This window comes from Gorilla gorilla, chromosome X, assembly GCF_029281585.2.
Source record: "Gorilla gorilla gorilla isolate KB3781 chromosome X, NHGRI_mGorGor1-v2.1_pri, whole genome shotgun sequence".
NCBI classification, from domain to species: domain Eukaryota; kingdom Metazoa; phylum Chordata; class Mammalia; order Primates; family Hominidae; genus Gorilla; species Gorilla gorilla.
This window is the reverse complement of record NC_073247.2, coordinates 60442730-60459836: the sequence shown is the minus strand read 5'-3', so window position 1 is coordinate 60459836 and position 17107 is coordinate 60442730. Positions and strand designations below refer to the sequence as shown.

The following is a 17107-nucleotide window of genomic DNA, read 5'->3' as shown; positions in this document are numbered from 1 at the left end:
AAAAGGATTATACACCATAAACAAGTGGAATTTATACCAGGAATGCAAAATTAATTTAACACTCAAAATTCAATTTGCATACTACATCATATTAATAGAATAGAAAACAAAAACGACATGATCATCTCAAAAGATCCAGGAAAATCATTTGACTAAATCTAACCCTCTTTCATGATAAAAAGCACTTAACAAACAAGGAATAGAAAGGAGGTTCCTCAACCTGATAAAGGGCATCTACAAAAAAACCCAAAGCAAACATCGTACTTGATGGTGAAAGACTGATACTTTCCCCCTAAGATCAGGGAGAAAACAAGAATGTCCAACTCTTGATACGTCTATTCAACATTATACTAGAGGTTGTAGCCAGGGCAAGTAGGCAAGAAAACTAAATAAAAGTCATCCAGTTTGGAAAAGTAAAAATATCTGTATTCACAGATGACATGATCTTATATAGAGAAAATCCTAAGGAATACACACAGAAAACTATTAGAACGAACAACTTCAGCAAGATTCCAGGACACAAAATCAATATACAAAAATCAAATGTCTTTCTGTATACTTGCAATGAATAATCTGAAAATGCAATTAAGTAAACAATTCCATTTACAATAGTATCAAGAAGAAGAAAATGCTTAGAAATAAATTTAACAAACATAAAACTTATACTCTGGAAACTGTAAAAAACCATTCAAAAAACTAAATATCTAAATAGATAGACATCCATATTCATAAATTAGAAAACTTAATATTGTTAAGATGTCAGGCTAGGCACAGTAGCTCAAGCCTGTAATCCCAGCACTTTGGGAGTCGAGGCAGGCAGATCACTTCAGGTCAGGAGTTCGAGACCAGCCTGCCCAACATAGTGAAACCATGTCTCTACAAAAATACGAAAAAAAAAAAAAAGCTGGTGTGGTGGCCACACACCTGTAATCCCAGCTACTCGGGAAGGCTGAGGCATGAGAATCGCTTGAACCTGGGAGGTGGAGGTTACAGTGAGCCAAGATTGCACCACCACACTCCAGCCTCGGTGGCAGAGCGAGACTCCGTCAAAAAAAAAAGAAAGAAAGAAAGAAAGAAAAAAAAACCCATATCAATACTTCCCAAGTTGATCCACAGATCCAAGGCAATTTGTACAAGAATCCCAGCTAGCTTGTTTGTAGAAATTGACAAGCTGATTCTTTTTTTTATATATACTTTAAGTTTTAGGGTACATGTGCACAACGTGCAGGTGAGTTACGTATGTATACATGTGCCATGTTGGTGTGCTGCACCCATTAACTCGTCATTTAACATTAGGTATATCTCTTAATGCTATCCCTCCCCTCTCCCCCGACCCCACAACAGTCCCCGGTGTGTGATGTTCCCCTTCCTGTGTCCATGTATTTTCATTGTTCAATTCCCACCTATGAGTGAGAACATGCGGTGTTTGGTTTCTTGTCCTTGCGATAGTTTGCTGAGAACGATGGTTTCCAGCTTCATCCATGTCCCTACAAAGGGCATGAACTCATCATTTTTAATGGCTGCATAGTATTCCATGGTGTATATGTGCCACATTTTCTTAATCCAGTCTATCATTGTTGGACATTTGGCTTGGTTCCAAGTCTTTGCTAATGTGAATAGTGCTGCAATAAACATATATGTGCATGTGTCTTTATAGCAGCATGATTTCTAATCCTTTGGGTATATACCCAGTAATGGGATGGCTGGGTCAAATGGTATTTCTAGTTCTAAATCCCTGAGGAATCGCCACACTGACTTCCACAATGGTTGAACTAGTTTACAGTCCCACCAACAGTGTAAAAGTGTCCCTATTTCTCCACATCCTCTCCAGCACCTGTTGTTTCCTGACTTTTTAATGATTGCCATTCTAACTGGTGTGAGATGGTATCTCATTGTGGTTTTGATTTGCATTTCTCTGATGGCCAGTGATAATAAGCATTTTTTCATGTGTCTTTTGGCTGCATAAATGTCTTCTTTTGAGAAGTGTCTGTTCATATCCTTCGCCTACTTGTTGATGGGGTTGTTTGTTTTTTCCTTGTAAATTTGTTTGAGTTCATTGTAGATTCTGGATATTAGCCCTTTGTCAGATGAGTAGATTGCAAAAATTTTCTCCCATTCTCTAGGTTGCCTGTTCACTCTGACGGTAGTTTCTTTTGCTGTGCAGGAGCTCTTTTAGTTTAATTAGATCCCATTTGTCAATTTTGGCTTTTGTTGCCATTGCTTTTGGTGTTTTAGACATGAAGTCCTTGCCCATGCCTATGTCCTGAATGGTACTGCCTAGGTTTTCTTCTAGGATTTTTATGGTTTCAGGTCAAACATTTAAGTCTTTAATCCATCTTGAATGAATTTTTGTATAAGGTGTAAGGAAGGGATCCAGTTTCAGCTTTCTACATATGGCTAGCCAGTTTTCCCAGCACCATTTATTAAATAGGGAATCCTTTCCCCATTGCTTGTTTTTCTCAGGTTTGTCAAAGATCAGATGGTTATGACAAGCTGATTCTAAAATTTATATAGAATTGCAAGGAACCCATAATAGTCAAAACAATCTTGAAAAAGAAGAACAAAATTTGGAGGAGTCACACTTCCCAATTTCAAAACACAACATGAAGCTGCAATAATCAAGACAATATGGTACTGGCATAATGATAGTTAATGAGAGACATACAGATAAATGGAATAAAATTGAGAGTCCATATATGAACACATTTATGGTCAACTGATTTCCAAGAAGGGTGCCAAGACAATTAAGAAAGGTTAGTTTTCTCAACAAATAGTGCTGGAAAAACTGGATATCCACACTCAAAACAATGAAGTTAAGGCTCCTAATACACACCACCAATAAAAATTAACTGAAAATAGATCAAAACCCTAAGTTAAGAGGTAAAAGTTTAAAATTCTTAGAAGAAAACAGGTGTAAATTTTCTTAACCTGGGATTTGGCAGTGGTTTCTTAGGCATGACATCAAAATCATAAACAACAAAAGAAAAAATAAATTAGACTTCTTCAGAATTAAAAATTTCTGTACTTCAAAGGACATCATCAACAAAGTGAAAAGATAAAATGGATGAAAATATTTGCAACTCATATCTGATCAGGGACTTGTATTTAAAATATATAAAGAACTCTTACAACTCAACAATACAAAGACCAACAATTATTTACGATTATTATACGTCAATTAAAAATAAAATTAAAAAATTAAGAAAAGCATAAAAAATGGTCAAAAGATCCAAGCAGACATTCCTCCAAAGAAGTATCAAATAGCCAATAAGTACATAAATGATGCTCAACATCATTAGTCAGAGAAATGCAAACCTAAAAACCACAATGAGATACCACTTCACACCTACCATGATGGGTGTTTAAAAAAAAAAAAACACTGCCAGCTGGGCATGGTGGCTCACTCCTGTAATCCCAGCACTTTGGGAGGCCGAGGCAGGCAGATCACCTGAGGTCAGGAGTTTGAGACCAGCCTGGCCAACATGGCAAAACCCCATCTCTACTAAAAATATAAAAATTAGCCAGAGGTGGTTGTGGGCACCTGTAATCCCAGCTACTCGGGAGGCTGAGGCACGAGAACCACTGGAATCCAGGAGGCAGAGTTTGCAGTGAGCCAAGATTGCACCATTTCCCTCTAGCCTGGGTGACAGAGTGAGACTCTGTCTCAAGGAAAAACAAAAACAAAAACACAACACTGCCACCATTCCACAGTGGCTATACCATTTTACATTTCCTCCAGTAAATACACTGCTGGAGGAAATGTAAAATGGTGTAGCCACTATGGAATACAGCTCGGCAGTTCCTCAATACATGGAGCACAGAATTACCATATGACCCAGCAACCACACTCCTAAGTATATACACAAAAGAATTGAAAACAAGTGTTCAAACAAAAACGTATACACAAATATTCAATAGCAGCACTATTCACAATAACCAAAAGGTAGAAACAATGCAAATATCTATCAACTGATGGATGGGTAAACCAAATGTGTTGTATATATGCAATGAAATATTACTTGGCAATAAAAAGAAATGAAGTACTGACAACCTGCTATGACACAGATAACCTCAAAAACATGCTAAGTGAAAGAAGCTAGACACAAAAGACCACACATTGTCTAATTCCATTTATATGAAACATCCAGAATAGGGAAATCTATATAGAAACAGAAAGTAGATTAGTGGTTGCCCAAAGCTGGGCAGGTTGGGGGTATTGAGAGGTGATAACCAAAGGTACAGGGTTTCTTTGGAGTTAATGAAAATGTCCTAAAATTGATTGTCATGGCTGTATAACTGTGAATATACTAAATACCATTGAATTGTATACTTTAAATGGGTGAACTGTTTGGTATGCAAATTATATCTCAATAAAGCTGTTACCAAAAAAAAAGACTTAATGATTATACTTCTGTGATCACAGTGAGCTCTCAATAAATGGCAGCTATTACTAGTTTTCCTACTATTATTAGGGTCCTTTCCACTGAACCCTGAGTGAAGAGAAGAATGTTTATGGCATTTGTGAGGATTGCCCTGCTAAAGTCAGAATGATGGTGGAGACAAGATAGCCAAATAGGAACAGCTCCAGTCTACAGCTCCCAGCATGAGCAACGCAGAAGACGGGTGATTTCTGCATTTCCAACTGAGGTACCAGGTTCATCTCACTGGGGAGTGCCGGACAGTGGGTGCAGGACAGTGGGTGCAGTGCACCATGCACGAGCTGAAGCAGGGTGAAGCATCACCTCACCCGGGAAGCGCAAGGGGTCAGGGAATTCCCTTTCCTAGTCAAAGAAAGGGGTGACAGATGGCACCTGGAAAATCGGGTCACTCCCACCCTAATACTGCGCTTTTCCAACAGGCTTAACAAACGGCACACCAGGAGATTATATCTCGCACATGGCTCAGAGGGTCCTATGCCCACAGAGCCTCGCTCATTGCTAGCACAGCAGTCTGAGATCAAACTGCAAGGCGGCAGCAAGCCTGGGGGAGGGGCGCCCGCCATTGCCAAGGCTTGAGTAGGTAAACAAAGCAGCCAGGAAGCTCGAACTGGGTGGAGCCCACCACAGCTCAAGGAGGCCTGCCTGCCTCTGTAGGCTCCACCTCTGGGGGCAGGGCACAGACAAACAAAAGACAGCAATAACCTCTGCAGACTTAAATGTCCCTGTCTGACAGCTTTGAAGAGAGTAGTGGTTCTCCCAGCACGCAGCTTGAGATCTGAGAATGGGCAGAGTGCCTCCTCAAGTGGGTCCCTGACCCCTGAGTAGCCTAACTGGGAGGCACCCCCAAGTAGGGGCGGATTGACACCTCACATGGTCGGGTACTCCTCTGAGACAAAACTTCCAAAGGAACAATCAGGCAGCAACATTTGCGGTTCACCAATATCTGCTGTTCTGCAGCCACCGCTGCTGATACCCAGGCAAACAGGGTCTGGAGTGGGCTTCCAGCAAACTCCAACAGACCTGCAGCTGAGGGTCCTGACTGTTAGAAGGAAAACTAACAAACAGAAAGGACATCCACACCAAAAACCCATCTGTACGTCACCATCACCAAAGACCAAAGGTAGATAAAACCACAAAGATGGGGAAAAAACAGAGCAGAAAAACCAGAAACTCTAAAAATCAGAGCGCCTCTCCTCCTCCAAAGGAACACAGCTCCTCACCAGCAACAGAACAAAGCTGGATGGAGAATGACTTTGACGAGTTGAGAGAAGAAGGCTTCAGAAGATCAAACTACTCTGAGCTAAAGGAGGAAGTTCGAACCAATGGCAAAGAAGTTAAAAACTTTGAAAAAAAATTAGACGAATGGCTAACTAGAATAATCAATGCAGAGAAGTCCTTAAAGGACCTGATGGAGCTGAAAACCATGGCACGAGAACTACGTGACGAATGCACAAGCCTCAGTAACCAAGGCGATCAACTGGAAGAAAGGGTATCAGCAATGGAAGACGAAATGAATGAAATGAAGCATGAAGAGAAGTTTAGAGAAAAAGAATACAAAGAAATGAACAAAGCCTCCAAGAAATATGGGACTATGTGAAAAGACCAAATCTACGTCTGATTGGTGTACCTGAAAGTGACAGGGAGAATGGAACCAAGATGGAAAACACTCTGCAGGATATTATCCAGGAGAACTTCCCCAATCTAGCAAGGCAGGCCAACATTCAAATTCAGGAAATACAGAGAACGCCACAAAGATACTCCTTGAGAAGAGCAACTCCAAGACACATTATTGTCAGATTCACCAAAGTTCAAATGAAGGAAAAAATGTTAAGGGCAGCCAGAGAGAAAGGTCGGGTTACCCACAAAGGGAAGCCCATCAGACTTACAGCAGATCTCTCGGCAGAAACTCTACAAGCCGGAAGAGAGTGGGGGCCAATATTCAACATTCTTAAAGAAAAGAATTTTCAACCCAGAATTTCATATCCACCCAAACTAAGCTTCATAAGCAAAGGAGAAATGAAATCCTTTACAGAGAAGCAAATGCTGAGAGATTTTGTCACCACCAGGCCTGCCCTAAAAGAGCTCCTGAAGGAAGCACTAAACATGGAAAGGAACAACTGGTACCAGCCACTGCAAAAACATGCCACATTGTAAAGACTGTCAAGGATAGGAAGAAACTGCACCAACTAATGAGCAAAATAACCAACTAACATCATAATGACAGGATCAAATTCACACATAACAATACTAACCTTAAATGTAAATGGGCTAAGTGCTCCAATTAAAAGGCACAGACTGGCAAACTGGATAAAGAGTCAAGACCCATCAGTGTGCTGTATTCAGGAAACCCATCTCACAGGCAGAGACACACATAGGCTCAAAATAAAAGGATGGAGGAAGATCTACCAAGCAAATGGAAAACAAAAAAAGGCAGGGGTTGCAATCCTAGTCTCTTATAAAACAGACTTTAAACCAACAAAGATCAAAAGAGACAAAGAAGGCCATTACATAATGGTAAAGGGATCAATTCAACAAGAAGAACTAACTATCCTAAATATATATGCACCCAATACAGGAGGACTCAGATTCATAAAGCAAGTCCTTAGTGACCTATAAAAAGACTTAGACTCCCACACAATAATAATGGGAGACTTTAACACCCCACTGTCAACATTAGACAGATCAATGAGACAGAAAGTTAACAAGGATATCCAGGAACTGAACTCAGCTCTGCACCAAGCGGATCTAGTAGACATCTACAGAACTCTCCACCCAAAATCAACAGAATATATATTCTTTTCACACCACACCACACCTATTCCAAAATTGACCACATAGTTGGAAGTAAAGCACTCCTCAGCAAATGTAAAAGAACAGAAACTATAACAAACTGTCTCTCAGACCACAGTGCAATCAAACTAGAACTCAGGATTAAGAAACTCACTCAAAACCGCTCAACTACATGGAAACTGAACAACCTGCTCCTGAATGACTACTGGGTAAATAACAAAATTAAGGCAGAAATAAAGATGTTCTTTGAAACCAGCGAGAACAAAGGCACAACATACCAGAACTTCTGGGACACATTCAAAGCAGTGTGTAGAGGGAAATTTATAGCACTAAATGCCCACAAGAGAAAGCAGGAAAGATCTAAAATTGACACCCTAACATCACAATTAAAAGAACTAGAGAAGTAAGAGCAAACACATTCAAAAGCTAGCAGAAGGCAAGAAATAACCAAGATCAGAGCAGAAATGAAGGCAATAGAGACACAAAAAACCCTTCAAAAAATCAATGAATCCAGGAGCTGGTTTTTTGAAAAGATCAACAAAATTGATAGACCGCTAGCAAGAATAATAAAGAAGAAAAGAGAGAAGAATCAAATAGACGCAATAAAAAATGACAAAGGGGATATCACCACCGATCCCACAGAAATACAAACTACCATCAGAGAATACTATAAACACCTCTACGCAAATAAACTAGAAATTCTAGAAGAAATGGATAAATTTTTCGACACATACACTCTCCCAAGACTAAATCAGGAAGAAGTTGAATCTCTGAATAGACAAATAACAGACTCTGAAATTGAGGCAATAATTAATAGCTTACCAACCAAAAAAAGTCCAGGACCAGATGGATTCACAGCCCAATTCTACCAGAGGTACAAGGAGGAGCTGGTACCATTCCTTCTGAAACTATTCCAATCAATAGAAAAAGAGGGAATCCTCCCTAACTCATTTTATGAGGCCAGCATCATTCTGATACCAAAGCCTGGCAGAGACACAACAAAAAAAGAGAATTTTAGACCAATATCTTTGATGAACATTGATGCAAAAATCCTCAATAAAATACTGGCAAACCGAATCCAGCAGCACATCAAAAAGCTTATCCACCATGATCAAGTGGGCTTCATCCCTGGGATGCAAGGCTGGTTCAACATATGAAAATCAATAAACGTAATCCAGCATATAAACAGAACCAAAGACAAAAACCACATGATTATCTCAATAGATGCAGAAAAGGCCTTTGACAAAATTCAACAACCCTTCATGCTAAAAACTCTCAATAAATTAGATATTGATGGGACGTATCTCAAAATAATAAGAGATATCTGTGACAAACCCACAGCCAATATCATACTGAATGGACAAAAACTGGAAGCATTCCCTTTGAAAACTGGCACAAGACAGGGATGCCCTCTCTCACCACTCCTATTCAACATAGTGTTGGAAGTTCTGGCCAGGGCAATCAGGCAGCAGAAGGAAATAAAGGGTATTCAATTAGGAAAAGAGGAAGTCAAATTGTCCCTGTTTGCAGATGACATGATTGTATATCTAGAAAACCCCATTGTCTCAGCCCAAAATCTCCTTAAGCTAATGAGCAACTTCAGCAAACTCTCAGGATACAAAATCCATGTGCAAAAATCACAAGTATTCTTATACACCAATAACAGACAAACAGAGAGCCAAATCATGAGTGAACTCCCATTCACAATTGCTTCAAAGAGAATAAAATACCTAGGAATCCAACTTACGAGGGATGTGAAGGACCTCTTCAAGAAGAACTACAAACCACTGCTCAATGAAATAAAAGAGGATACAAACAAATGGAAGAACATTTCATGCTCATGGGTAGGAAGAATCAATATTGTGAAAATGGCCACACTGCCCAAGGTAATTTAGAGATTCAATGCCATCCCCATCAAGCTACCAATGACTTTCTTCACAGAGTTGGAAAAAAACTACTTTAAAGTTCATATGGAACCAAAAAAGAGCCCACATTGCCAAGTCAATCCTAAGCCAAAAGAACAAAGCTGGAGGCATCATGCTACCTGACTTCAAACTATACTACAAGGCTATAGTAACCAAAACAGCATGGTACTGGTACCGAAATAGAGATATAGACCAATGGAACAGAACAGAGCCCTCAGAAATAATACCACACATCTACAACTATCTGATCTTTGACAAACCTGACAAAAACAAGCAACGGGGAAAGGATTCCCTATTTAATAAATGGTGCTGGGAAAACTGGCTAGCCATATGTAGAAAGCTGAAACTGGATCCTTTCCTTTCACCTTACACAACAATTAATTCAAGATGGATTAAAGACTTACATGTTAGACCTAAAACCATAAAAACCCTAGAAGAAAACCTAGGCAATACCATTCAGGACATAGGCATGGGCAAGGATTTCATGTCTAAAACACCAAAAGCAATGGCAACAGAAGCCAAAATTGACAAATGGGATCTAATTAAACGAAAGAGCTTCTGCACAGCAAAAGAAACCACCATCAGAGTGAACAGGAAACCTACAGAATGGGAGAAAATTTTTGCAACCTACTCATCTGACGAACGGCTAATATCCAGAATCTACAATGAACTCAAACAAATTTACAAGGAAAAAGCAAACAACCCCATCAAAAAGTGGGTGAAGGATATGAACAGACATTTCTGCAAAGAAGACATTTATGCAGGCAACAGACACATGAAAAAATGCTCATCATCACTGGCCATCAGAGAAATGCAAATCAAAACCACAATGAGATACCATCTCACACCAGTTAGAATGGCGATCATTAAAAAGTCAGGAAACAACAGGTGCTGGAGAGGATGTGGAGAAATAGGAACACTTTTACACTGTTGGTGGGAGTGTAAACTAGTTCAACCATTGTGGAAGTCAGTGTGGCGATTCCTCAGGGATCTAGAACTAGAAATACCATTTGACCCAGCCATCCCATTACTGGATATATACCCAAAGGATTATAAATCACGCAGCTATAAAGACACATGCACATGTATGTTTATTGCAGCACTATTCACATTAGCAAAGACTTGGAACCAAGCCAAATGTCCAACAATGATAGACTGGATTAAGAAAATGTGGCACATATACACCATGGAATACTATGCAGCCATAAAAAATGATGAGTTCATGTCCTTTGTAGGGACATGGATGAAGCTGGAAACCTTCATTCTCAGCAAACTATCACAAGAACAAAAAACCAAACACCGCATGTTCTCACTCATAGGTGGGAATTGAACAATGAGAACACATGGACACAGGAAGGGGAACATCACACACCGGGGACTGTTGTGGGGTCGGGGGAGAGGGGAGGGATAGCATTAGGAGATATACCTAATGCTAAATGAGTTAATGGGTGCAGCACACCAACATGGCACATGTGTACATATGTAACAAACCTGCACGTTGTGCACATGTATCCTAAAACTTAAAGTATAATAATAATAATAATAATAATAATAATAATAAAACAAAGAAACATAAAAAAATAAAGTCAGAATGATGAAAGAAATTCAAAAGAAAATAATGCAGAGAATTGAGGTCAAAATATGCATGCAAACTCCAGAATTCCATTTCAGCAGGAAACCAAGTAAGGCTAAATGCTAATCTTCTTTCTGCTGGGTAATTAGCAAAATATCCTGTGGACTGTGCGTGTTATTTTCTAGAGTTACCCAATCTTTTTAGCTTACCCTTTGGTGTTCCCAGGAGTGATAATCCAAACATCTCACAACCAGTATGGCACTGCACCAACCAATCACAGCGGAAGCTAGCATCAAACAACCAGTACAATAGTACTGGTATGTGTTGGCTAAATAGCAGCCCTACATGTTTCCAAGAGATACAGGATGTAGTTCTGTGCTCTATACCAGGCCTTCTGGCTAGCAAATAATTGAAAAGATGCTGTGTTAACATCACTCCACCTTGACCTCATAAGATTTTCAGAGGGGAATAAGGCAATATGATTGACTTTAGCCCTGTAATAGCCAGCTATCTAATCTATTCAGATGTAGATTAGTTAGTCCCTGAAGAGTAATTCCCACCGGAATGAGGAGGTGATAAAGTCTTCCTAGAGGTAAATTATTTTTCCAATCCTAAATGGGAATGTGCATCTGTACTTGTAGAACCTGTGAACGGTACCTGTAACAGCTGAAAACCACATGTTTTTGCTCTAGGGAGATAGTAATTTATCTCCCGTAACAAGGGACAAACCTCCCATAAAGCTAATGGAATAAGCAGACTGGCAAGCTACCAGTCAGCTGCTGAGAATCCCTGAAAAGTTAAGTTGTCTCCACACTATAAAGCACAGACTAGCTCAAACAGGTACTGAATTACTAAAAGACAGGAAAAGATGAGCACAAGGTCTTTTGGCAAATTTTCCAATGACAAGAGCTCTTTCAATATGCACACACGTAATGAAAGAGGAGAGACAGAAGAGGCCTATAACTCTTCAGCAACCACAGCTGAGCCCACCTCAGCACCCAGGGTTAATGTGGTAGTCACCATTGTGGCTCGCTAAATATGTTCTCAATGGGGACGAAAGGATGTCACATACTCTACCATCTAAAATAATGCCATCTGAGTCCCCTTTCACTCACCATTTTAGATTCCGCTTATTCTTTTTGGCCAGTCCAAGAGCACGTGTGTTCCTGTTTATCTTCTTGGAAACATCTTTTACAAACTCTTTATTGGCTTCTTTCTTGGGCTGGATAGGTTGACATTGAGAAGCCTGCAAAAAAAAAGGTGGGTTGGGGGGCAGGGGAAGAAGGAGGCAAGAAAATGAAGAAAACCACAAATTACCTAAAAGGTGGCTCTCATAGGAAAGTCCTGACCCACATAAGTTGGTTGGGTGTTCCCAGGAGTGACAATCCAAACATCTCACAACCAGTATGGCACTGGACCAACCAATCACAGTGGAAGCTAGCATCAAACAACCAGTGCAGTAGTACTGGTATGTATTGGCTAACTAGCAGCCCTATGTGTTTCCAAGAGATACAGGATGTAGTTCTGTGCTCTATGCCAGGCCTACTAGCTGGCCCATAACTGAAAAGATGCCATGTTAACATCATACTCCACTTTGACCTCATAAGATTTTCAGAGGGGAAAAAAGGCAGTATGATTGACTTTGCTGTCTGGGTGTGCCTCTTCAGGATATACCTCTAACACTACATACTACCTGTGATATATCTATCCCATCTCACTAAGTGGCATTTATTTAACTCAGGGCTTTGGGGAGTTCCACACAGACTCTAATCCTGACTAACACTATTAAACAGTAGGAAAGATCATGGGACTGTTAATAATGTCAGTAAAAATACACTTAAAGTTATATCTTTAAAATGAAACAAACAGGCTAGTCACAGTGGCTCTTGCCTGCAGTCCCAGCACTTTGAGAGGCCATGGTGGGAGGATCACTTGAGCCCAGGAGTTCAAGACCAGCCTGGGCAACATAGGGGGACCCTGTCACTACAAAAAAATAATAAAAAAATAGCTCGGTGTGGTGGCACATGCCTATGGTCCCAGCTACTTGGGGGGAATGAGGTAAGAGGATTGCTTGAGTCCGGGAGGTTGAGACTACAGTGAGCTTCAACCACGCTACTGTACTCCAGACTGGGCAACAGAGCAAGACCCTGTCTCAAAAAAGTTTTAAAAATTAAAAAATTAAATGACACAAATGAACCTAATTATATTTCAAATAAGTACCATAACTACATTAAAGGAAAAAAGAAAGCAGAATAAAAGACCAGAAATAACCAATCCAAGTCACTTATAAATAGTATTTGACTACCACCTTCAAAGTATACATCCTCAATTAGGATAGGTCTGCAGGGGGTTGTAGATATTGCTAATAAATCTGGAACTCTTTTTAGTAGGTTTGTTTATTACAGTGGTTTGGATGAAGCCATTTTGAAACTCTTTTAGCTGTATTACAGTATTAAGTAAATGTGTTGATGTTCTTGGGAGCCAGGGTTCTCATTATAGAACATACAAATAAGGACTAGTGAATCTAAGAAAGAATTTTATGTATTGAAATTGAAGCTGCACGAATTCATGATTTCCTAAATAGGTATATGTGTGTACATATACTAAATGCCCACATCAAAAAGCTAGAAAGATCTCAAACAGACAACCTAACATCATGACTAAAAGAACTAGAGAACCAAGAGCAAACAAACCCCAAAGCTAGCAAAAGACAAGAAGTAATCAAAATTCGAGTGGAAGTGAAGGAGAGAGAGACACAAAAAAACCTTAAAAAAAATCAACAAATCCAGGAGCTGGCTTTTTGAAAAAAGTTAATAAAACAGACAGACTGTTAGCTAGACTAATAAGAAAAGAGAGAAGAATAAAATAGACACAGTCAGAAATAAGGGGGATATCACCATGACCCCACAGAAATACAAACAACCATCAGAGAATACTATAAACACCTCTATGCACATAAACTAGAAAATCTAGAAGAAATGGATAAATTCCTGGACACATACACCCTCCCAAGACTGAACCAGTTATACACATATATTTGTATATACAGACGTATGTATAAGTACACATTTGTGTATATAAAAATACAGATATTTCCTAGCTCTGTCTGCAGAATGGGCAGAAAAAGCAGACATCCTAATAGCACATCTAGCATCAATATCTTGGTATCTAATATCACTCCCCATTAAAGGGAACCAGAACTCTGGAGAAATGTTTGACTCCAGGGCTTGGACAAAGGAGACATAAGATGAGTCTGGAACATCTTTTTAAGATGGAAAGAAAATGCTCAAAAAATTATGAGAGCGTGTCACAAGGACACGGTAGTGAGATTGAAGGTGCTCCTAACTGGCCAAAGATGGGGCAATTTGAGCACCAAAATAAAGTACAATAATGAACAGTAAACCTCTGGAAAATATGAACTCATGAGTCCATACTGATAATAAACAATGGAGAAGGGAAGGCTCATGCTTGTAGAGTATGTCCTACAGATTCCTCACTAGTTGCAAGAGAAAAAGATAAACAATAATGATACAGTACAAAAACCAGGCAACATCTTGAACAGGTGATCAAAATTAACATCATCAATGAAAGACAGACATCCTGTGCCTCCAGATATACTTTGAGAAGGATAGCAAGAACATAACCTACACAGTATCCTAGCCAAGAATGTATCAATCTAGTCACAAGCAAACATTAGACAAAAACAAAATGAGGACTTTTCTATTTTACAAAGTGGGGAGTTGGGTGGGACTGCATCCTCAAAAATGGCAACGTCATTTAAAAAAAAAGGCTATGGAAATGTTCCAGGTTAAGAGGCTAAAAAGACAAGTAAATAAATGATCCTAGCCTGGATCCTTTACTGGAGGGGAAAACGTGCTATAAAGGTTGTTATAAGGTCAACTGACAAAATTGGAATATAGATGATTGATTACACAAAACTGCTATATCAATGTAAATTTATAAAATTGATAAGTATATTGTGGTTATATAAGACAATTTCCCTATTCTTAGGAAATACACACTGTACTTAGGGGTAAAGGGACCATGACATATACAAGCAAATGAGAAAGCACGTGGGACAAAATGTCAACAATAAGTAATCTACTATACGGTATACTGGTGTTCTTTGTACAATTTTCATTTTTGCAACACTTCATAAATTTGAAGTTATTTCCAAATTAAATGTAGAAAAAAAAGTATGTCTTTGTATCATCAGATCATAATAAACAACTACAGTCCAATAGGAAATTCTTTCTTAGGACCTCAAGTCATCTACCTCTGCTTTTCAAAGAGCTTGGCACAGTCACCATTTTAACTTCACCTAAAGTTTTGCAAACTCCTTATATGTACAATCAAGATTCAGAATGGGAAAAGAGGTGCATTCATGGCAAGAAAGAGGTGGAGATCATAACTCCCAAGATGAAACTCTCTACTTGCCATACATACAGGTACAAAGCACTGATATTTTCAAGTTTAAGCTCCAGGGGACCTTTATTTGTACTTCCCCATAATTCTTTCACCATAAAATAGGAAAATAGAAGTGAAGGTTGGGTGTGGTGGCTCACACCTATAATCGCAGCACTTTGGGAGGTCGAGGCAGGAGGATTGCTTGAGCCTAGGAGTTCAAGACCAGCCTGGGCAACATGGCAAAATCCCATCTCTACAAAAAGAATACATAAATTAGCTGGGCATGGTGGCAATCACCTGTAGTCCCAGCTATTCAGGAGGCTGAGGCTGCAGTGAGCTGTGATCATGCCAGCTTGGGAAGAAGAGCAAGACTTTATCTCAAAAAAATAAATAAAATTAAATATATAAATAAAAATAAATGAAAGTCCTACTTACACAAAACCATTTAGGCAAACATGGATATAGGCCCTATCTCCTTGTCTACTGGCTTAGCACCAGTTCTTAAATATCATAAGTCCTTCCCATGCTAGAAATGATAAGGGAGAAGAAAAGAAAAACTCACAGCAGATTAACTAATTAAAACAGATTAACTCTTTTTGGCAGGCCAGGATCTCACTGTGGCAAATGTTGAGAAGAACACAGGGATGAAGACATGGAGACCTAATAATACTGACTGTAAGAAGCAAATTATCATATAGGGAACCTCCAAAACCCAGAGAGAAAGGAGCCCTCAACTGTCAAATAGATGAGCTCAGATATCTGCAGTAATGCCCAACCCTAGGAATGGCTTAGGTACATTGTAATGATGGAACTGTCTCTGGAAGGCACCAAAGACCATTCAAGGTAACCAAGGTAAATCTTCAGAACTTGAGTGCAAACGGTAAATGGGCTTTCTGAGCAGCCAGAGAGCTAGAAGCAGAGACTCTGCTCAGAGATCCCTTGCTCCCCTGCCCCCTAACCCCATGGGGATATGGCCAAACAGATGCTCAATTCAGCTGGAGAATCAGGAGGGTCCTAGATACCTGCATGGATTTCCCATTATTGATACACTTCATGTATATCTGTTCTTTCTGAATGGTAAGATAAACTCATGAAAAAAGGGACTGAGATGTCACAAGAAAGTTTCTCATGCGCTGTGATACTTTACTGCTGTGATCTGAATATTTGTGTCCCTTTGAAATTCATTATGTTGAAACCTAATCTCCAATATGATGCTATTAAGAGATAGGCCTTTTGAGAAGTGATTAAGTCATGAGAGCACAGCCCTTGTGAATGGGATTAGTGCCCTTATAAAAGAGGCCCGAGGAAGCTTGTTTGCCTCTTCCACCACATGAGGGCACAGGCAAAAGATGTCATCCATGAGGAACGGGCCCTCACCAGATACCAAATCTGCCAGCACCTTGATCTTGGACTTTTCAGCCTCCAGAACTGTGAGCAATAACTTTCTGTTGTTTTTAAGTTACCCAGGCTAAGGTGTTTTGTGATAATTGCCCACATGGACTTAGACACTTTCCTTGCACAGTGTCACTGTACTCCCATCAGGGACTTGGAGGGGCCAAGACAAGTTACACTAAGATAGGCTGCATCTGCTCCTGATTTGTGGCTACCTTATTTCAGCCAAATTCTGTATCCATGGTTAAATAAGTCAGGAAATTAATCTAACCTTACAAGTGTGTGTGTGGGAAGGGGCTCTTTCTACCAATTGATAGTAAATCTGAAATTATGCAGAAAGCTGTAACTTAAAAAACCATGTTGTAATCTGTATAGGGAAGAGATTGTATTTGCAGAAAGGTGGCCATACAGAATCTAAAGAGCAGCGACCTAAAGGAAAGAACCTTACCAATGCTTATCCAATTATGCCCAAGGGAGTAAAACACTATTTAGTAGATACAAGTATTCTGGTAGCTACATAAGTGTACTACATAATGCAGGGCAAGAATAGTTCACCAGGATTATCTATAGCCTAGATAATA

General features: G+C 39.6%; 1 protein-coding gene across 4 annotated transcripts in view; it reads right to left on the bottom strand.

The window, feature by feature from the left end:
• Positions 1–17107, bottom strand: part of CCNB3 (cyclin B3) — a 97953-nt gene that overhangs the window by 45733 nt on the left and 35113 nt on the right. For all 4 annotated transcript variants that reach the window (XM_004064162.4, XM_055375791.2, XM_055375794.1 and 1 more), the window contains exon 5: positions 11843–11973. In XM_004064162.4, coding sequence (XP_004064210.4) covers positions 11843–11973 — 131 coding nt within the window. The remainder of the gene's footprint in view (positions 1–11842; positions 11974–17107) is intronic.